Genomic DNA, 22,250 nt, shown 5'->3' on the forward strand with positions numbered 1-22,250 from the left:
GCCATACTTTCAACCATTTCCAGCACACCAGAAAGCTCTCCAGTGTAATTGCCTACTCTCACATTGAATCAGAACTTGAGTCTCGACATCAAAGATGAACATACATGCCACTACATGCTGTTGGAGTCATAGGAGTATGGTTATAGTATGAGCACAAGAAATGAAAGCTTACCAATATGACAAACAATGAGTAATGTAGGGAATGCTGATTGCTGGGAATAGCTGGAACGGACAATATTTGTAATCATAGCACGGAACAGAAACAAGTCCATTGTAGCACTCAGCCTTGTGCTGAGCTCATATTCAGCTAATTCCCAATGCACGTCAAACATCCATCACACACAAATCACTTCCCAATGTTATCTGACACTTACCTGCTCAATCTGATGTTTATCCACTAAACCCGACACTAGTCCAACGAACCTGATGTTTCGGCCACATCGGACCCAATATTTTCCCGGGCACTTGTCCTCCCTATGTCCTGTCCTGTTGTATCTATCCCCACTAGGTGTGCAGTTATTTGTTTTCACATCACTAACACTATAGACTGTGCTATTACATGTCTGCAGTACCACATGTCTTATTACATAGGACATCGTCGTAACGATACAACAATTGCTGGACACTACACAAAGTAAGTAACCAGCAATATATAATGTTGTGGTCTTGCACGGCCTAATCTGCTATACTTGCAAGACAAGTGCATTTGACCCGAGGGGTTAGCTATCTGGTATTAGTCCAAAGTTACTGAATAGATAAATGATCAAAAGTCCAAGTGCGGGAAACAATGTCCGAAGGTATAATCATGAGTCTGATGCCAAAGTGTTGGGTCTGATGTTTTCGGGTTCGGGTTCAGCGGACTACAGAGAATAGTGATAGTGAATGTTGGGAAAACGAGTGGTATGCGGAGACATCGATAATGATGGGTATTTCAGATAGAAAGAGCGGTAATATTCGCAATGTCAACTAAGAACTATGAAATATTGGGTTTGACCACAAAACATTGGGAAACAGCTCCCTACTACTTGGATGATGAATAATGCTTGAGGTCAGTCCAATATATATGTAAGTACATAGAAATGTGGAACCCGTAGGTGAAAGTAGCAGCAGAATATTTCAGGTCCGAAGTACATGTAAACAAACACAAGGCGCTGCGGACTATGGGAAAACATGTAATAGCGCTTGCTGCAACATGAGTAATGTGTGAAATAATCAACTACACACCTAGTGGGGCTAGCAAGACAGGACGGGACAGGGAGAGGACAAGTGCATGGGAAAATATTGGATCCGATGCGGCTGAAACATTGGGTCTGCTAGTCAAAGTGTTGGGTTACATCAAGAAGTGATTATCATGTGATGGGCATTTGACATGAATTGTGAAACAGCTGAATATGAGCCTAGCGTGAGCTCGAGTGCTACATTGGACCTGAAAATTGCCACTACTACTTTTGCCTATAGTGCTCCGAAATTCTACATAGACACTGTTACAGTAGCCCCATCATTTTCCCACCATCACCTGCAAGACTACACATGTACTATACTTCTTGATCCCCGCCCCCCTTCTAGCACACCTCATGTTGACCATGAGGACCTTCCTTATCTCTGACTTCCTTTTTCCATACTATTACAACACCTCATGGGCTGGTCTGTGCACTTCTCCTTACATATATAAACTCTAGCTATCACCTGTACTTTTCCTTAACTTGAATCTACTCAGTTCTCCCCGATACTTGACTAGGACCCAAGGGTGCCTTCTGATCTAGCTCTTTGCAAAGAGACTAGCCATTTACTCGATCACTTCACCAGAGTTCTACCTCTGGTCGTCGTTACCCAATACCATATGCTTGATCTCCTTTATTGGAGCTGTTACAGAAGATTTTATTTGAGTTCATAACAGACACTATATATTTCGCATACTTCCTACTTATTTATCTACCTTTCTACCTCTGAGTAGGAGGAGGTCATCTGATATTCATAGTTCTCAGCTGAATTCCGCAAATATCATCCTTTCATTATCTGAAACACTCTGAAAACACTGACAGTAATCCGCCATTCACTATCCCTGACATTCGCTACATTCCCGACCTTAACCTGACACAATCTGATGTAACCTGATGAAATCTGCTAATCCAAAAACCTGAAAACATCAGACCCGATGTTTTTGACATCGGACTCGTAATTATACCTTCAGACTTTGTTTCCCACACTCGGACTATCTTCCTTTTCATTCTAATACCAAATAACTAACTTCTCAGGTCGAACACACTTGTCTTGCAAGTATAGCAGACTAGGCTGTGCTATGTTTGCGTTTACTCCGTTTCTCTTCTTGGCACCTTCTTCACCAAATACATACATACTATACAGTATGTGACTCCCATCAGTGGCTGCTGATGGTTATGTAACATACAGTACATATACGTGTCCCGCGTTTGTTTTCACCTCAGCGTTGCTTTAACACCTTCGCTGAGGTATGTCATCTTGTAGCTCGTGGCAACATCTCATACTGACTCATACCTAGACTCTAAACTATTCTAGGTACATCACAATATAGTGTTGCTTTAACACCTTCGCTGAGACTCTAAACTATTCTAGCAAACTTGCTAGACCACAACATTTTATATTGCTGGTTACTTACTTTGTGTAGTGTCCAGCCATTGTTGTATTGTTACAGCATTGTAAAGAGTTGGTCCTGTGTGGGCACTACAAAGTTGTTACCTTTAAGAACTCGAAGGTGCGAGTGTGATTTGACCCAAAGTGACTGCCTGTAGAACTATCTCTTGATATAAAAATGCAAGGGATGTCTTGTTAAGATCAAAGGTGAGAAAGTGAAATAGTCACCCAAGGTGCATTCAATGTTTCCGAAGGTGTGTCCGAAGTGTCTGAAGATGGTCCAATGTCAAGAAATGAAGGTCCAAGGTTACGCAAAGCATCTGAAGAGCTTCAATGAAACAGTGAGGTTTCCAGGAGAGAATACGACAGATTTGTTGAAGTATAAGACTTGCAAGGGTACCAAAGTATGACTATGCAAAGCCTATCAAAAGAACCTAAAGATATTGAGATGTGAAATGGCAGCAGTTAGGCCAAACAATCATTCTGAATGAACAAAGATTGATTGCACAAAGTACGAATATCCAAAAGTGACTCTACTAGTGAAGTAAAGTGCGAGTAGCTAGCGAGCCAGATTATATCCTACAGTGTGAAAGTCCGGAAACTGCATAGGCGAAAGTAGTAGCAAGATAAGCTATCCAAAATATAATAAGACTCAAGGCAAGTCGCTACAGAGATATGCATGTAATAGTGCACAAGGCATGCAGCTATATGTATTAATCAAGCTTTTCAATGGGCCGACAATGTATGTGCCCCCAAGACATAATCAATAACAGATAAACTAAGTGAACACGCACCAGTGAAGTCAAACAGACATGAACAGGACATGGTACGGAGGATCGGAAGTGTAAACAGGCCTTGGAAAGGGATGGATGACTCGGATGAGTGTACGGAACTCTTGGAAGGTAAGAGGAGTGTTGAGGAGTATAATGTGAGACATCTATGAGTTTGGCAGGATACGTGCCCAACACTGATCTGAGTGCTACAGTGCTTCAGGGGAGATAGAGCTAAGATCATAGGGATTATTTCAAGGTTGCAATTTCCCTATCTCTTTGGACACTATTTTGCTCTTGAAGTTACTATCTCATGATCACATGACCAGAAAACACCCACAAAGGGCAACACATTTACACTGAGTTACTACATCTAGCCAAGTACACAGGATTATAACAAAACACAAAACACAAATGCAAAAACAAGCTAAGGTAAATGATGCAAGACAAGGATGGAGGGGCCCTCTCCATCCCAGCCTTACACTCTACAGTACTAAAATGTAGGTAAAAAGTAGAGTCATTTATAATCTAGTATAAGACAAGTTAGTATGATACTGAATCTTAAATGGACACTTTCCAAGTTAAACTTGTCAAAATAAAATCAAAACTAAGCTGCAAGTTGAAGAAAAACTAAGTTGTCAGTCAGTATGATATCAAACACTGAATATAAGCCCACCTGAACAAACCAGGTAGCCACAGTTAAGCAGAAAATGTTATAGAAAGCTAGAAAAATATACACTGTTAGTACAAGTCTATTTGAAAACACAAAAGAGACCAGCTCAACAAACAAGGTAGGCACAAAAGCTAGAAAAAGTAAACACTATTAGTACATCAGGACACTTGACAAGATAAAGGAAAACTGGTGAAATACAAACCATATCTAAAAATTAAAGGTGTCAGTTTCTAGAGACATAGATGCTTGAAGTAAGTCAAAGGTAAAGGTGCCAGTCCTTGGAGACATGTATACCTAAACCAAGCCCTCAGATCTCAAAGGTAAAGGTACCAGTCCCTGGGGACATGGATGCCTAAAGTAAGCCAAAGGTGAAGGCGCCAGTCCCTAGAGATATGGATGCCTAAACTAAGCTCCCAGATTCTAAAGGTAAAGGCACCAGTCCCTGGGGACATGGATAACCTAAACCAAGCCTCCAGATTCCAAAAGTAAAGGTGCCAGTCCCTAGGGATATGGACAGCCAAAAAATAAATCTAAAAAAATATACAAAGTCAAATGCTGCAAGGAGTCAAAAGAGACCGACCTTAAGGTTCAACTATCAAGCATAGCTGTGAATAATAAACAGCAAGTTAGTGCTGTAAAGGACATATAGTAAAAACTTATGTTGTGAGATTGAACACTTAAAAATCACTATAGCACTACCTTTAACCACTTGCAGCTGCAGTCTGCAAGTAGCCAAAGGACAGGCACAGAATATGTTGAGGTTAGTAGTGTAATAAGAGGAAAGATGAGGAGAGGTGTGGACATGGTTAAAGTTTAGAAAGATGAACTGTGGGAGAAATATAAACAGTTGAAGTATGTTTGTTTATTTGTTGATGTTTGCACCAGACATTCCCACAGTCAGTGGATTTGTCCATGAACTTTGGGTTTTATTGGAAAAGTTCCCACGGTCAAGGTACTTTCTTGAACCATACACTTTTGAGCATTTTGCTTATAACTTACTAGGATCTTAACCTATTGATGTCATAAGACTATGGATAAACTCCTTTTCATAAGGGCTATAACTTTGATTTTTATCAGAAAAGTTCCCATGGTCAATTAACCAAAAATGCGAAAATTCACCAAGTCTTGTAATGTGGCTTTGTCATCATGGGGCACGGGGGTATGGCAGGGAACACTTACTAAGTGCATGCCCCAGGGCACGATGGCTGTGAGAAAGACCCCGCAGTCCAGAAAAGGGAGGTGCTGAGATTCTGTGCTGGTGGCAAGGATGAATTGGGTGTGTTTGGGTGGTCTTGTGTCATGCGCAGCGTGCTTCATCGAACTCGTCGCGGTTTCTTGCCGTGCAGCTTCTCCATCTGTACAACTGCAAATGAAACTTGTTCCCACCTCCATTGTGACATGTTAGGCTGCTCCTGACACCTTTTTTTGCCCTTTTCTTTGGCTCCCAATGGAGAACATCTGCGAGCTGCCTGATGGCTTGACTGTAGCTTTGTTGAAAGTGGCCAGAGGCTTGGAGATCACATTTTGGATTGCGTGTGCCAATGCTGCCGCAGGTAAGAGAGTGTTGATGAAGAACGGCCATGTCAATGACCAGTGGCAGAGGCTCACCAAGTATTATGGTCTCAAGCTCACAGATGGCGCTGCCAGTGTGACCAGCCCCATTTCTGTTGCCCCGAAGATATGAGAAGATATCAAGAAACACCAGTTCAGCTGGCTTTGGGAGCTTGGGGATAAGTGGAGCAGGACTGCTGCTGAGGGAAAGGAGTTCATACTGTGTGACAGGTCTTCTGGTGAGTCTTTTGTTTTGCTTTCTATTTTCTCAAGTTTCACATCAGCTCACTCCCCACCTTTCTAGAACTCTGCAGCACAGACCTTCTTTGAGAGGCTGTCGGCCTAATCACTAAGCTTGCTGTGTATGCTATGCTATCTGCTGCCATATCCAGCGCTCTACTCTACCTGGACAACCGAACACAGACTGAGAACAACAAAACTGTCTCTGCGCTCATTGGAGCTGCCCATGGTGGGGACTCTGTCGCGATCTTGCATCTTTCCAGCTGGAGCAAGCTGTAGAGTGCGACCACTGTATTCGTAGGACCAGCAACTCCTCTGCCTTCTCCACCAGTCCTGCCCCATGTCACTAGTGACACAACCATTCTTGACAGCTGCCAGCTTGACGTCAAGAGCATGCAGCATGCCCAGGACCTCCGTGATGCCATTGAACAAGTCAAGAATGGAGCTGTTGGCCACATTCATGAATATTACAGCCTCAGTGACAACAGAGCTGCAGAGGCCATGTGGGGCCGTCTGAAGGGCAAGGTCACCAAGCGCGAGCAGTTGTACAGCCTGCTTTCTGGCACTTTCCAAGGTGACAAGGATAGTTTCTTTCAATTTTTCACTGTCTCCACTGCCATAAATGACAAGAAATGGTGATCAGGCAAACAGAGCAAGCCCAAGCTGGTTGCTTTGAGGTTGGTTGTCAAAGCCATCCTGCACTGCCAAAGGAACTTAGCAGATGAGAGAACAAATGTCAGGTATATTGATCCAGTGAGTGGCCAGTTCTCTAAGCAGCTGTGGAGGGCAGTCTGGGGAGATCAAAATGACTGGCATATCTGGAGGGAACTCGGAAAGGAGTGGTATGAGGGTAGGAAGGCACTCTGAGGAAATTTGGATGAAGATATTTGTTTATTAGGTGATGTTTGGTACATAATATACAGAGTTGAAGTTCAGTTTAGGTGTGAGTGATTGTGTGTGAGCTAATGTAGTGAGAAATAAAATGAAAGAAACTGTGCTAAGGATGAGAAGGAATATGAGAAAGGGGAAGGAGAATTAGAACTAGTAGTTGATTGTATTATAAAGAAAGATTAGGCCAATGTACCAAAAAACAAAATTGAAGGAACTGTGCTGAATATGAGAAGGAATATGAGAAAGGGGAGGGTGAGTTGGAACTTTACCCTCTTTTTATCATTTTAGTCATATTCCACCATGTGCTCATAGTTGTTATTGGAGGAGTAGAAGTACCGAAACATAGTCAATGCCTCAACCTGTGACCAGCCACCCCAAGCAGCAATCATGCTTACATCAAAGCCACAGTTACATATACAGTGCTGACAGCCACCTCCTCGGCATGAGTATATACCATATAGTGCCCAGGATGAGTATGCAAGACCCTGAAGGTTACATGTCAAGGCATGGCTGAGAATGCTGGTGGACTGTGACACAAAGCATCAACTGTATGAACAAGATTTCTGTGATCCCAGGCTACTCACCACAGGCTGATCATGTAAGACATCTCCTAGCTTCCTAATGTGCAGAAAGAGGGAACCCTGCAATAGCCTGTGAGCTCTATATAGGCTTATAAGGTGGATAAGGGTTTATATAGGGTAGAGTCTTGTATTAGTATTATTTATTTAAAGATGTTAAGTATGCAGTACACCAGTCTATGCCGGCTTTCGAGTCTTCAGCTGAATCTCTATGTATGCTCCTACAAAACATGATTGGTGCTTTCAAAGAAAGGAGCAAAGTCAACATCTATGTTCACCTAGGATGATCTCGACACTTGTGAATTCAAGGGTCACTACCTCCTTAATTTGAAGGAGCATCAGCTATGCAAAAAGATAGGCTGTCTGGAAAAAGGCCACCATGAGGCAAGAGAATCATAGGCAAAGTCACACATATATAGCGAACAACCCCCCACCTTCTCTCCTCTGGTGTGTGAGTATTATCCATATAGTAATCATAGAGCTGGTGCATGTCTTCACGCAGGAGTACATGTGCAGACTGTGAGACCTCACCAGACCGTGCCTTCATTTTTTCTAGTCCAATCATGAATTCAGACATAACTTGAGCTTGTGTTGGGAGGCCATGGCTGTTAAGAGGTAATTTATGGATTGACAACTACAGAAAGATGTATAGGTATTTACCAGATGCCAGTATTTTCATCACAGCGCCACTCAGTGATACTTTCATTTGGCTGACAGTGCCAGTACCAGTAACTCAGTGCTGCACAAGTGGAGATGGTAGTGGAGAACTTTGACGACTTATTAAATGCTGACAAACAAATTTGAAGGTACAGAAAACATACCCTTTTGCCCTTGTATCCCTTGTCTTTCTCACCACATTTGTGGGTAATGAAGGCATAGATATCATAAGGTGTTTGGCATGTGACAGTGGTTGGGCCCCATTCAGTGTTTCGCTGCTTGTGGAATACAATATAAGCCTTAATGATTCTGTCAGCACAGTAAGTTACAATCATGAGTGATGAGGTGCCACTCACCTGGCATGTCCATCTCGTGTCTGATCTGTGATACTACTTCGTGCAATGCCAGCCGCATAATCTGCTAGCTCAGACACATCATTGTCTGGGAAATCTTTGAGACAGCTTGTCATCAGACTATCAAGGTACTCATCACACCATACAGCCTCTTCAAGGTCCAGCCAGACTCGCTCGTCAGCAATCTGCAGTGGGTCAGTTTAAAAAGGTTCAGCCAGTCATTCAGGAGATAGAAATTGATTGAATTTGCCTTGCTCTCCATAACCTCACTGTTTTTGTTTTGCATTGTCTTCACTTGAGGTTTCCATGTCATTGTAATAACCTATGAGCGAAAGAGAGTGTCATGTGTAATTCAGTCATTATCATCAAAGGCAGTAGGACAGATGTTATTATATTATTTACATAGCAATAATAAATAATTTACAATTTGCTGCTGCTGGAGAAGTCCAGCAGTAAAATAATTCAGTTTATAATGAAAAAAGGTGGGACTATCAAAGGAACGAAAACATACAGTAGAGAGAAACTTCAGCTATGAGGCTCGTAGTGTAGGCCACTGGCTCAAGCACCTGGTAGACTGTAGGTCGTGCTAGTTGTATTTTTGCATGAGGACAGCATGTTTGAGTTTGAAAGAAGTACACACCTTGTAGATGTGCGCAAGACAGCTCCAGTATCAAAGCTTGAGTGACAACAAGGAAGGACAATAGTGTTGGTCAGCAACAGAGTCATATTGCAAGACACTATCTAGCATGCACTGGGACGACTATTGAAGCGGTATGCAATCTGTTCCTTGCAGTGAGCAGAACATGTGGCAGAAAGTTGTTGTCGGTGGTGGTGGTTAGTAACAGAGCTGTGGGTCAGCCTGGGCACCATCTGTTGACAGGCTGGGTACCTGCCGAGAGCTGTGGGGTGTGATGTGAGTGATGAGGTGCATGAGTGAAGTGCAAACAAGAGACATATCATACCAAAATAAGTACCGTGCCCCATGAATGCCCTCGGTTCTGGTTTTGCATGGGGCACGATGCAAGGGGGGAAGTTCCTTCCTTTCTCTCACTATCTCTTCCTTCCTATTTTTGCCTCTTTTGTAGTTATTAGTTTTGTACTTAGTAGTTTATGTGTTATAGTAGTTCCTTGAAATATAATGTATTTTTTAAACTTGAAGAGCTATAATGGCAAAGCTACCAAGAGTTATAATAGTTTTGTTATATTTTACCCAACTGTAGCAGCTTTAGAGAGCTTTATAGGGCTCTATAGTAGGCACTATTCTATAGATGCCATGGAGACTTCAGGTACTATTGTGACTATATAGAGCTATATAGCAGAACAGTTTTTCCTGATGCAGCAGATTGGCAAATTCTGTTTATTGACAAATCCACTGACTGCCACTCAATAATTAGACTTTTCTAGAAGACATCACATATATGTTTAGTTAGTTTTCAAACTTGTCAACATGTTTCTTCTGTCAACATGCCTTTTTTGCTAATGTATTTCTTTGATCAGGTAAGTTTGTTTTCTTTATTTTTGGGTGGCATGTGTCTTATTGTAGAGGTGACTTTTTGTTAACATGTCTCTTTCATCATGTGAGTTTGTTTTCTTTATTTTTGGGGTATATGTGTAAGTCTACTGACTACAATTCCAGTTTTCTGCTTGTTCTTTCATTGACATGTCTTTTTGTGGATATGTCTTGTTGTAGATGTGACTTTGTTTGCTTTATTTTTGTGTGGTGTGTAAGTCTAGTATACTAACTCCAATTTCAGCTTTTTAGTCAACTCTTTTGTCCATGCATGTTTTTGTTTTTGTGTGGCATGTGTAAGTCCGATATACTGACCCTTCAACTGCCCTCAACCGACTATGACTTGCACAAAGAACACTGCCAAGAAGTACTTTATATATTGTAGAAGCAGGCTGGCTGACAGGAGTATAGGTCTTAACTCATGTGGTTGGCCCAATTGCATAGGCTATAACACCAGGCCAGCCTTCACTGGTATGGGTCACTATGGTTCTGGCCAGCCCACTTTATATATTGTGAAAGCAGGCTGGCTGACAGGAGTATAGGTTATAACCTATGCGGTATGTGTAAGGAATGATAGCTAGATAAGAAGAGGTAAAATGGGGAGAAAGGGGGAAGTGGGGTAAAACTCAAATAGACCTCTGGACGTAAATATAGATTCGGCCCAAGAGGATGCTACTGAGAATGATTCCTCTAAGTAAAAGTGTGAGGGGAAACTTGGAAACTAATAAGGGTAACTGAGAATAGAGGAAACGTGAAAGCCAATGCTGATGTGATGCAAGTGCAAGTGAGCCACCAAAAATGTGGAGTGATGAGTACTGGCGAACCACTGAGACAATAGGATGCGGTATGAGCGCAAGTGGCCGCAATACAACAAAATGCCAAAGCATGTAGTTAAGCCAAAGGATGAATATGAAGGGGCAATGGTAAACACAAGAGTAAGGCAGAGCAATGTTAAGTGCCGAGAGTGTCAGATGATATGAGAACATGAGTATACAATAATTAGCGCCGCTGGTAGAGATGCACGCACGAGAGTGTTGCTGAAAATTTTAGATTCTTAGTTCCAGACTCCAGTTGCATGCAATTGGGTGATAATTTTGATGGGAGACAGGAAAGGGTACTTGAAAATTCTAAGTATGGAATATATATATATGTGCCTAAGTGTTACTCAGAACTGAGTAGATAATGATAAGTATATAAGTAGGGTCCATGACACATGTAATAAAAATATAAACAGGATAGTGTTGGAGATATTGTCAGTCTAGCACAAAACAAGTAACATACGCACCAATGAACCAGTGGAGGATATGGATAGAGCAGACAGAGAATGCATGATGAACCTGAAGAGAAACTGGTGCGAGAGCCACAGCTGTTGGCTGACAATAGAATGCTTGCATGTTTTACCGATAGTAACATGCACTGTATTAGAACCTGAGGGGTGACACTAAAATGGCTTATATGAGGTCATAAAGACCATAAGTCTTACAGCAGTCAGCCCAATTGCATAGACTACAACACCAGGCCGGCCTTCACTGGTATGGGTCACTATGGTTCCAGCCAGCCCACTTTATATATATTGTAAAAGTAGGCTGGCTGATAGGAGTATAGGTCATAACCCATATGGCTGGCCTATACTGATTAGATATAAAATATGTATGAGCTGGCCTTCATAGTGTACAGTGAATTTTGAATAGCCTAAGATTGATGGATTCACCATGTTACAGTTTTGTAGATCACAATTGTACTACTAGTGTATTGCACAGATTTTGTAAGTTTCATATCATTTTTTCTGTTAGCATTTATTATTAGCATTCAAGTTGGAAGGTAATAACCTCATCCCAATCCTTTGATCTAACTTAAATACTAATGATGTTTGGCTAGTTTAGTGTGCAACCAGGTTAAGGTCTTCAAGGGCCTTCAGAACCATACTGATCCAAAATTATTTACACCACACTGTATTTTCAACATTGCCATTATTATATACTGGAAGATTGAGAGCTTCAAGCCCCTTCAAAACCATACTAATCCAAGAGCTACCATTAGTTCCTACAGTATTTACATCACTGTAGTGTCAGCTATAGATAGGCCTGTATTAATATTATAGCACTGGGCCTTGCAGGTCTTGCTATATGACTATAAATAAGCTTATATATATAATTGGTCACACCTATCCCTGCATAATGGCCTATCTATCATTTATACTAGAGTCACCAGCCTGTCCAGATACTGCAGATATCAATAGTTACTGGCCTATTCAGGTATTACAGATATATAGAGTGACAAGCCTGTCCAGGTATTATAGATTCATCATTGATTCTAGAGTGACTAGCCTGTCCAGATCCTGCAGATAGTTGGCCGATCTTGGGTATACAACAACCAGCCAGTGTCTGGTAGTCTAGGTTTCACAGGGCAATGTACATATCCTATGACAGGCTTTTATAGTATCATATGACTAAAAGGTGTGCATGAATCCCTCTGCTAGTGGCAATAATACACTCACTATTTCAAACCACAAAGGTTTTGTAGTTCAGGCTAGGAATAAGCTGCATGACCTTGTACATCTAACTTAACAAACTATCTTGTCTTTCCCAAGATTTCTTGAAGCTATTGCTGAAGCAACATTCATGGAGCCTCAGGACCCCAGGACCCCCTAGGTGCAGTAGTACATGTCCTCTATACACTACTATCTTTTGACAGTGCTGCTCACCATTCACTATGGGAGCACTGAGGGGCCTCCTGAAGGTCCTATAATCATGAAACTGCATCTGGAGCTGGTGTCAGATTGGTGGAAACTTAAGAAGAGACCAGCATCATTGACATTTCTGATAATCTTCAGTGAGTTGTATTCATAATAGAAGAGAACACTTGACTTATTTTTTGTAGGCTTCTTACATGTGCCCTGCATATAGTCATTCTACATGAATACATACATGTAGTTATGCTTCAATTCAGACCTGGTGGTTGCACACCTCAATATATCTGACACCCTTGGTTTACTGGAATTGTAGAGTCAGAGTTTTGGGCTGAGAGATGGTTATCGCAACACGGGAGTGCAGTTTTTGTGTTTAATAGAAGACAGCCCATGGTTTTTTCTTGACTGTTGGAGTAGGGGACCCCAGGGGCAGCAGCAGAGCAGCAGCCGGGTAGCACCGTAGATTAGTCAGCCACTCAGTGTCCTTCGGGCTTTGTTGTTGCGTAGTGCTCTTCACCACTTCTTGCCTTGCGTGTGATATGCAGGTGCTTAGTCACGGATACACCGCTCCACTGTGTCCACTGCACTTTGTTAATCCTGATTCTACCTTCATCAAGTTTAATAGTATGTTTTTAAATTTTAGATTGAAACTAGCACTGGTGGAAAAAGACAATATCTCCTGGGAAAACAATCTAAAGACATTGTAAGGAATGGCAGCATTTTTTCTGTCTCAATTACTCAACATTATCCTAAGATAATTCAGAAAGTACCTAGTTTGTTATCTATCTTATGCCCAAATGTTTTTTATCATACATTTTGCTTGTTATTATCAGAACTTCAGCCTTGTGCAGGAATAGACTTTGTAGCTGATTTCTCTTTGTTATCACAGTTAAGTTGTAGGATAGATTATACTCTTATTTAATTATCTTTTGTATTTTTTTTTTTTGATTTTCCAGTCTTTATTTTTCCCATATGACATCACTCTGAGGCAGTCAATAAAATTTTATTTGTCATCTCTTTGTTTGATCCTTTTTTCTCTTGCACTTAGATAGAAAACAATGTCAATGTCACCTGAATGCAACTGAGAAGAAATTAGTGGTTTTATTTAAAGAATACTCTCATTGTACTCAATTTGTCCTGATCTTGTCTGTTCATACTATAATGTGTAGTTATTTTGCTTGGCATTAAATTGTGTTCAGCTTACAAGCTCCATGAACAAAACAATTGATTTCACACTGTACTCCCTGATATAATTGTTAACATTAACACTTAACACTTTAACAGTTGACATTGATAGTAATGTTGACACCAATGTCATAGAATTTTAACAGTCAATTAATAGTGGTGCTAATAGTGGGCAAGAATTTGTAAATTCAAGATAGGTATCATTGATGTAATAGGGATGAAGGGCCAGGTGGTGAGAGAGCAAGAAAATTTTGATGGTAATCTTTGGGATCATTGAGGGGGTGAACCTGTGGCCTGCTTTTGTTGAGAAATTTGTGTTCAAGTATGTATATGGATGAATATCAAAAACAACTGCTGATATGATATTATAAAGACTTGTGTTAAGGTCGTACTCTCGTAGGATCGGATCCAAAGGACTTCGGCCTCAGCTCGTACGCTGTGCCCCTTTCCCAAGTACTGTCCCTTATTTCAGAGGTTAACAATAATGCGTCCAGAGGATCGGACGAGTCTTGTAGTGTTATCCAGATGACTTCCGGATATCAGAAACACATATAAGGCTAATCCGGACAAGTCTGAACTAGAAACAAACAGAGGATAGACTATCCAAAGATAGAGGTGGAGACATAGACTGACAGAATCGATCTGAAGTCTCAGAGATTGACAAGAGCTGATTAGACTCAAGTCCAAAGAACAGAAAGAGGACAAACTAAGATGATATTCGAACTGAGGTACTACCAGACATATACACGAGTTTATATACTAAGGGATAATGGAAAGATCAGTAAGCAAGAGTCCGAGGCTATGTACGAAGCATAAGCAAAGTTTATCAAATGCAAGTCGGAAATGAAGCATAGGTTAATGGATCAGTAAGCATAACCGGTAGTAAATATAACTGAGATACCGGGAGTAAAGGAACACTGAATAAAGGAATAGGCTGTGTTTAACATTATATGAACAGGAAATGAATTAAGAAGCTTATCGTATATCGTATCGGAAACGGATCTAACGGATCGGATCTAAGGTCCAAGGTCCGGATGAGAAGCATGGATATATGGGATATGACAACTTGCTACCCTTTAATGATGCTCTAGTTTATGGTGATGGATAAAACATATAAAAGTTTTGCTCTGCAACAGTGCAAAGAAATAATTTGTGGTCCTCATATCCTCTCATCTGAGGGACAGCCAATCCTAATGAGCTTCCTGTGTAGGAGAATGCAGTGATTTTTGTGGTCCTCCTCATGGAAGGAACATCCAATTGTGATCTATAATAGAAATGGCTACAAGGATTCCATTGATGCTTCATTGATTCTCCTTTCATGATATTGAGACAGTTGTATTATATTATAATATTAGAGTCTGTTCGGACAGTGGATTTTTGCAAAATTCAAAATTGCTTTGTCATGTTACGAGCATCCGTCACATCACACTGATAACAGGTATTGTCATACACCATCCAGCAGAATGCACCACAACCCCGATCAAGACCCAACAGACATGAATGACGCAGGATCTGATGCAGGCGACACATTGAAGTTAATAGATGTCAATATGGAGGAAGATGATGATGAGTTGGATGTGCTGGAGGGGTTGTTCTATCCTGCAGCTCGAGCAGTCTCCATGATTGTCATTGATGCAGCTAATCAGGCATTTGAAACATATTTAAAGGCCCACCTTGAGAAGATACCATATCACACCTCAGCTCTGTTGGGAATCACATGGGTCAATGAACTTCTTGCTGGGCATCCAGACCGCATTCGATGTGAACTTGGTGTATGCCAGCACATTTTCTATGTTCTGTTAAATCTACTTCATACTGCGGGATGTCGAAACTTGAAGCATGTCACCCTTGAGGAGCAATTGGCCATCTTTCTCTATGAATGTGTCCCAGGTCTTTCTGTCCGCCACCTTGGTGAGCACTTTCAGTGCTCTAATGACACAATATCAAAGTATGTCATTCATTCCTATCATACTACATATGTGTCATATCCCGCGTTCTGGGTCCGGACCTATCACACTCATCATTTCCGGATTTCCGGATCCGGCCGACTTCTATGTATCGTCCGGATCCGACCCGCGTCTAACTTCCGTGCCTTATCCCTTTGGTATTTCCCTTATCAGTTAGTACACTTTATTTTCCGTCCCTTATTCATTTCTGTCTTCATTTTACTAAGTTCCGATAGACTAGTGATAGTCGTCCCATATGTTTTCTCCATAGCTTTACATAGCCTCACACTGCACTTACTGTTCTCCGTTATGTCCTCAGTAGTATATAAACCCTGTACAGTCTCTGTAGTTTCCTTAGTTCGAATATCATCTTAGATCTGCTCATTACCTCCTCCATCCGACTTGAGTTTCTCTCTCGTCGACCTCCGCTCGTCTTTAGGGATCTGCACGGGTATACCCTGGGGTGTCGGGGACCTGACCCGCACCCGCACCCGGCAAAAACCCGTACCCGCTCTGACGGGTACAGGTTTTCGGCGGGTACAACAAGCTCAGACCCGTACCCGCACCCGTGCAGGGTTTACCCGCGGGTACCATAGGTATCACCACCAGTGCTTAGCACATATGTCCAGCACACGTCAGCGAATGCTGACGTGACTCGAACATATGTGGATGGCACAAGAAGGAGGAGTGGAGGCACGGCGCGAATGACGGACGCGTCGAAATAGACGCTGATGTCGTGGCAGGTGGTGTGTCGCATACGATCAAAGTCGAAGGTGAGCGTGTCGAAATGGGAGATGGTGGTGTGGTGGCGCGAGAGTGTGATGTGTCAGGCGTCGCGTCCTCATTGCAGAAAATGGGGGCAGAGTCAGGACGGCGACTTACTGACAAGATCATTCCTTCCTCCTCTCGTTCCTCCTCTTTTCCTTCTCTCTTCGTCCTGGTGTCTTCCGTGTGCATTCGAGCCACGCCAGCATTCGCTGGCGTGGTCTGAGCGTGTACGCTTGATGCTGGCGAGTCAGTGTGTCGCGTAGGTGTTGGCGTCGTAGATGGGATGGTGGTGTTGGTGTCGTGGATGGTGGCGTTGGTGTCGTGGATGGTGGCATTGGCGTCGAGGATGGTGGCGTCGGCGTCGTGGATGGTGGCATTGGCGTCGTGGATGGTGGCATTGGCGTGAAAGCTGGTGGTGGTGCGAGTGCTGGGCGCACAAAGATAGGCGCTGGCGACGTGACACATATGACGTCGTCGTTGTTGCTGGGGGTAGAGTCTTCAATGTGAGTACTCACTTTCAGCGTGCCCAAAGTCTCGTCTCCTCAAGTTCCTCTTTCCTCCTTCATCTCTATACCATCCCTTCTCCCTTCCTCGATTCTCTTGTCCTTTCGTCTTCGCGTGTCGTCCGCGTGTGTTTGCATCGCGTCAACACTTGTTGACGCGTTTCGGGTGCGCGCGCTGTGAACGTGGAGTTGGTGGACTTGGGAAGGCGCGTTAGGTGCCGGTGTTGGTGGTGGTGCCGGTTGTAGCGTGCACGCGGGAAGTATGGCGTCCGCTATTACTGATGCAGGAGGTGCTACCATTTATGGAAGGCACGGGTATAGCTGGGGTACGGGTAAGAGCGCGGGTCTTAGAATCCCGACCCGTACCCGTACCCCAGTAGTACCCATACCCGTGACCCGCGCGGGTTACCCGTACCCGTGCAGATCCCTACTCGTCTTAGGATTGACTCCGATAGACTTATCACCTCCGCCTCTACCTTTGGTAGTCCTCCGCTGTTTCCTTTCTAGTTTGGACTTCATCTGGATTAGTCTTATCTCTTGTTCCCGAACGTCCGCCGGAATTCCCGCGCATCGGACATCGGACTCCAGACATCGTTCGACAGCCTTCGGAAGTTAGGGGCATGTACTCGGGTAAGGGGCGCAGCGCACGAGCTGAAGCCAAGCCCTTCGGATCCGACCCTTGAGCACGTTCTTAACAGTATATTCGAACTCACACCTTACCGAGTATACTTACATCTGACTTCATGGCACCTACACGGGCGCAGACCGCTCTCAATGCAGCGGGTGTAGTAACCGCCCGACGCGACTCTACTCCCATAGTTGATGCCTTCCTCAGTTTCTCACAGTGTCGCGCTAGTGCGCGAGGCGCTGCCTCCAGCATCTCACAACTCATGAATCGCCCACATCCGTCTACCCCCACCCCCACACCCGCCCAAATCTTCCGAACAATGATTCTGATGATGAACTTGCCCTAGGCGGAAACCCGCCAGGAGGTGGTGGTGGAGATCCGGATGATGAACCTCCGGAAGACCTGACCGATGATGAAAACGAAGGTCTAGGTCCGCATGACCTGGTCTTCCTCCGGTTATCCCAAGCAATCAATAACCTGGCGCATAACAACCGCCAATCCTCTGGATCCGGTGACTCTAAAGTCAAAGTCCGAGAACCGGATACCTTCAACGGCACTGAGCCCCAGAAACTCCAGGCGTTCTTTGTCCAATGTGAGCTTAACTTCCAAGCTAAGCCGAAATCTTTCTGTACCGGCTGAACCAAGGTCAATTTCACGCAATCATACCTCAAGGGCATGGCCCTTGAATGGTTTGAGCCGGACCTCCTTTCGGATGATCTAGCGGATCGTCCGGACTGGATGGATGACTACTCTGAGTTCATGTTAGAACTCCAAACTAACTTCGGACCTCATGACCCAGTCGGAGATGCGGAAATGCAGCTGGAACAGCTCTATATGCGCGACGGACAGCGCATCAACAAGTATGTTGTAGAGTTCCAGCAGCTAGCTTCCCAAGTCTGAGGTTGGGGCGATGGAGCTTTGCGCCATCAGTTCTACAACAGACTTCCGGCTCGCATCAAGGACGAAATCAGTCATCAAGGAAAACCCACCACTCTGTCCCAATACAAAACTCTCGCCCAGACTATCGACGCTCGATACTGGGAACGCAAGGGAGAAGTCTCCTGCGAAACCAAACCCTCCGCATACGCGCCTCCTGCTAAGCAGTCAGCTTCCACTTCCGACCGGAAAGAGTACTCCGGCGGAAAATCCGGAAACACTTCGGCTTCCTCCTCCGCCAAACTTCCGGACTTAACGTCCAAGCTCGGAAAAGACGGTAAACTCACCTCCGAGGAGCGCCAGAGGTGCATGGAAAAGAAGCTCTGCCTCTTCTGCGGCGGACCCGGTCACACTGCCCGGGACTGCCTAAAGTCCACTTCCCGTGCGGCCAAAGGTCGTGCCAGCACGGTGACTCTGGAAGCCAAACCGGAGGTCTCGGAAGAGACAAAAAATTAGTCCGCAACCCTCTTGACTCCACGTGGGACAAGGGTTGCGTTGACTCAACCCGCGCAATGGAGCTACGCCTCAATGCTATTTCCTTTTCCAATCCGAACTCTTTAGTACCATCTGTCTCTATTTCTACTTTTCCCGATATTTCTCCGTTCCCGGCTCTAGTAGATTGTGGTTCCTCCCATTGTTTTATAGAAAGCAAGCTAATCCGAGAAAATAACATTCCGACCTATGCAATTCCTCTGCTTCCGCTCCAACTGTTTGATGGTACTTCTAATGCCACTATTACCGAGGCAGTAGATTTACCGATCCGGTTTCCGACCGGCATGGTTACCTCCCAAACATTTTATGTTACTCCGTTGGACTCATCCTGTTCCATCGTTCTAGGATATAGCTGGCTCACCTGACACAATCCGTTGATTGACTGGGTAAAGGGCAGCATCGATTTCTGTCTGATTCCTCATGGAGTGCCTCTGACCCCTCCGACCTCTTTTCTGCCGGCTCCAGCGGAAATCCCTTCCTCAACCTCGCCGATTCCCTCTGCTGATAGCGCCGTTCCCAATATTTCCCTAATTAATGCAGTTGCCTTTTGCCAGGCCTGCAAATTAGAGGGATCGGTCCAGTTCAGCATTTTCATCCGACCCACCGGTGTCAATCTCCGCTCCGCTACACTCTCCTCCGAACCTCCGAACCTATCTGGAATCCCTTCGGAATATCATGAGTACGCGGATGTCTTTGATAAAAACAAAGCCGGACAGCTCCCTCCCCATCGTCCCTATGATCTTAAGATTGATTTGGAAGAAGGAGCAGCTCCGCCCCTTGGCACCATCTATTCCCTTTCTCCAGTCGAGCTTGTAGCTCTCCGCAAATTCCTTGATGAGAATATTGCGACCGGACTTCTCCGTTCCTCATCCTCTCCGCACGGAGCCCCTGTCCTGTTTGTCAAGAAGAAGGATGGCTCCCTACGCCTCTGCGTAGATTTCTGAGGACTCAATAAAATCACAAAGAAAGACCGCTACCCTCTTCCCCTCATTTCCAACCTTCTCGATTCTCCGAGCCGCGCTAAAGTTTACACTAAAATCGACCTCCGGTCCGCTTACCATCTAGTCCGGATGGCGGAAGGAGACGAGGGGAAAACTGCTTTCCGGACGCGCTATGGCTCCTATGAATGGTTGGTTATGCCCGAGGGTCTCACCAATGCTCCGGCGGCTTTCCAGCACTTTGTCAACACCATCTTCGCCGATATGCTTGACATATGTGTTATTGTGTATCTCGACGACATCCTCATTTATTCCGCAGACCTTGCATCTCACAAACAACACGTCCTTGAAGTTCTCCGACGCCTCCGGAAGCATCGTTTATACGCTAAACCAGAGAAGTGCGAATTCCATTCCGACTCCGTAGAATACCTCGGCTACCTCCTATCTCCGGCTGGCCTTACCATGTCTTCGGACAAAGTCCAGACTATCTGCAACTGGCCAGAGCCCCGGAAAGTTAAAAATATTCAATCATTCCTCAGGTTCACCAATTTCTATTGTCGCTTCATCTTTAACTACTCGGATATTGTAGTTCCACTTACGCGGCTCACTCGCAAGGATGCTCCCTGGAGTTTCTCCGAGGATTGCCGGAAATCCTTTGAAACTCTCAAGAAAACCTTCACTACCGCTCCGGTGCTTACGCACTGGATGCCGGATGTTCCTATCATCGTTGAGACGGACGCTTCTGACTATGCTATCGCCGGAATACTTTCTATAGTATGTCCGGACCAGGAGCTCCGCCCAGTTGCTTTTTACTCTCAAACCCTTTCGGCTCCGGAACTCAACTATGACACCCATGATAAGGAACTCCTAGCTATCTACGAAGCTTTCCAGTCCTGGCGACACTACCTTGAAGGCTCTGCCGAGCCGATAGACGTCATCACGGACCACAAGAACCTTGAGTACTTCGCTACCACAAAACTCCTCACCCGCCGCCAGGCCCGCTGGTCGGAATACCTTCATCAGTTCAACCTCATTATCCGTTTCCGACCCGGAAAACTCAGAGCTAAGCCCGACTGCCTAACTAGACGTTGGGACGTCTACCCCAAAGAGGGGGATAAGGACTACGCTCAAGTTAATCCACACAACCTCTGGCCAATATTTACCACAGAACAGCTCGCTTCGTCCCTCCAGGCATCACACCTAGCAATTCTGGTGCTCCGGGCGGCTGTACTGATGGATGTCGAGCAGCTTCATAAGGACATTCTGTCCGCCCTCCCTAATGACCCTATCGCTTCCAGTCATCTTCCGGATCCGCCAGACCCGAGATGGACAGTGGATGAAAGTGGTTTCTGTAGCAGCTCAGCTCAGCGGACGTGCGAAGTCAACTGAATGTATTGGTATATACCTGTAGCAGCTCAGCTACAGATGTGTGTTAGTTAGGTACATGAGATATACGAAGATGCTACTAACCTCAGCGGACGTGCGAAGTCAACTGAGGGAAGCTACGAAGTGCGCGAGAACAAACGATATTTGTAGGTACTTAGATAATACAGCGGGACCGAGTGACCATAGCGAAGGGTTTAATATCCAACACTCCCCCTCAAACCGAGCGTAGTCCGAGGGCGGAGGCAAAGTGCTTAACTTTCAAGCTGGGGAGGGGTTTCATAAGGGTGTCTGCGACCATATTGTCCGTAGGACAGTAAACTAAAGAAATAGAACCTTTGTCAACAGAAAATCTAATAAAATGATACCGGATATCTATGTGCTTAGTCCGGGCGTGAAACGCCCCGGACTGAGCAAGCGCGATTGCGGACTGGTTGTCACAATGGAGGACGGTAGGTTGGGTGAGCGGGCGAAAGACTTCGCTGACGAAGCATCGGAGCCAAATGGCTTCTTTGGCAGCGTGCGTCGCTGCGACGTACTCTGCCTCCGTCGTCGAAAGAGTCACGAGCTCTTGTTTCTTCGATCCCCAGGATACTACCCCGCCGTCCAACAGAAACGCATATCCAGACACCGCGTGTCTGTGTTCCTGCGACGCACCGTCTGCGTCTGAGAACCCTTCCAGCCCTTGCCTGCAACTACCGAAGGTGAGTGCGAGTTTCTTCGTACCGACGAGGTAACGATAGATGCGCTTGACAGCATCCCAGTGCGCCATCCCTGGATTTGCGCCGAATTGCGCGACGGTCGATACGGCGAACACAATGTCGGGTCGTGTACCGACTGCCAGGTGCATCAGCGAGCCTACGGCTTCGCGATACGGGATGTTCTTCATGAGGGTGGTCTCAGCGGGCGTTTTGGGAGATTGCGAGAGGGACAATGGTGCGTTTGGGTC

The 22,250-nt window shown here is 44.7% G+C and overlaps 5 protein-coding genes across 5 annotated transcripts; 3 read left to right on the forward strand and 2 right to left on the reverse strand.

The window, feature by feature from the left end:
* Positions 1-4,367: 4,367 nt before the first annotated feature.
* On the reverse strand, positions 4,368-4,857 carry HD556DRAFT_1313378 (uncharacterized protein; the record flags this gene model as incomplete). Its single annotated transcript, XM_041300782.1, has 2 exons — positions 4,368-4,583; positions 4,753-4,857. 2 exons carry the CDS (start codon positions 4,855-4,857, stop codon positions 4,368-4,370), a joined length of 321 nt encoding a protein of 106 aa, XP_041154053.1.
* Positions 4,858-6,192: 1,335 nt separating this feature from the next.
* Positions 6,193-6,690, forward strand: HD556DRAFT_1219192 (uncharacterized protein; the record flags this gene model as incomplete). Its single annotated transcript, XM_041296761.1, is given in 2 exon segments — positions 6,193-6,479; positions 6,498-6,690. Coding segments are annotated over 2 exon segments (480 nt in total), but the record flags the coding sequence as incomplete, so codon positions are not given.
* An 800-nt stretch (positions 6,691-7,490) lies between these two features.
* Positions 7,491-8,636, reverse strand: HD556DRAFT_1313380 (uncharacterized protein; the record flags this gene model as incomplete). The annotated part of the gene is made up of 7 exons (XM_041300783.1): positions 7,491-7,534; positions 7,592-7,655; positions 7,738-7,918; positions 7,974-8,080; positions 8,135-8,279; positions 8,327-8,411; positions 8,465-8,636. 7 exons carry the CDS (start codon positions 8,634-8,636, stop codon positions 7,491-7,493), a joined length of 798 nt encoding a protein of 265 aa, XP_041154055.1.
* A 3,860-nt stretch (positions 8,637-12,496) lies between these two features.
* On the forward strand, positions 12,497-13,229 carry HD556DRAFT_1313381 (uncharacterized protein; the record flags this gene model as incomplete). The annotated part of the gene is made up of 4 exons (XM_041300784.1): positions 12,497-12,665; positions 12,839-12,915; positions 13,068-13,146; positions 13,177-13,229. 4 exons carry the CDS (start codon positions 12,497-12,499, stop codon positions 13,227-13,229), a joined length of 378 nt encoding a protein of 125 aa, XP_041154056.1.
* Positions 13,230-16,700: 3,471 nt separating this feature from the next.
* HD556DRAFT_1414499 (uncharacterized protein) lies at positions 16,701-17,090 on the forward strand (the record flags this gene model as incomplete). The annotated part of the gene is made up of 2 exons (XM_041304277.1): positions 16,701-16,877; positions 16,954-17,090. Coding segments are annotated over 2 exons (314 nt in total), but the record flags the coding sequence as incomplete, so codon positions are not given.
* Between the last annotated feature and the right edge of the window lie 5,160 nt (positions 17,091-22,250).

Source organism: Suillus plorans (genome assembly GCF_016647745.1).
Source record: "Suillus plorans strain S12 chromosome Unknown HD556scaffold_90, whole genome shotgun sequence".
Taxonomy (NCBI): Eukaryota; Fungi; Basidiomycota; class Agaricomycetes; order Boletales; family Suillaceae; genus Suillus; species Suillus plorans.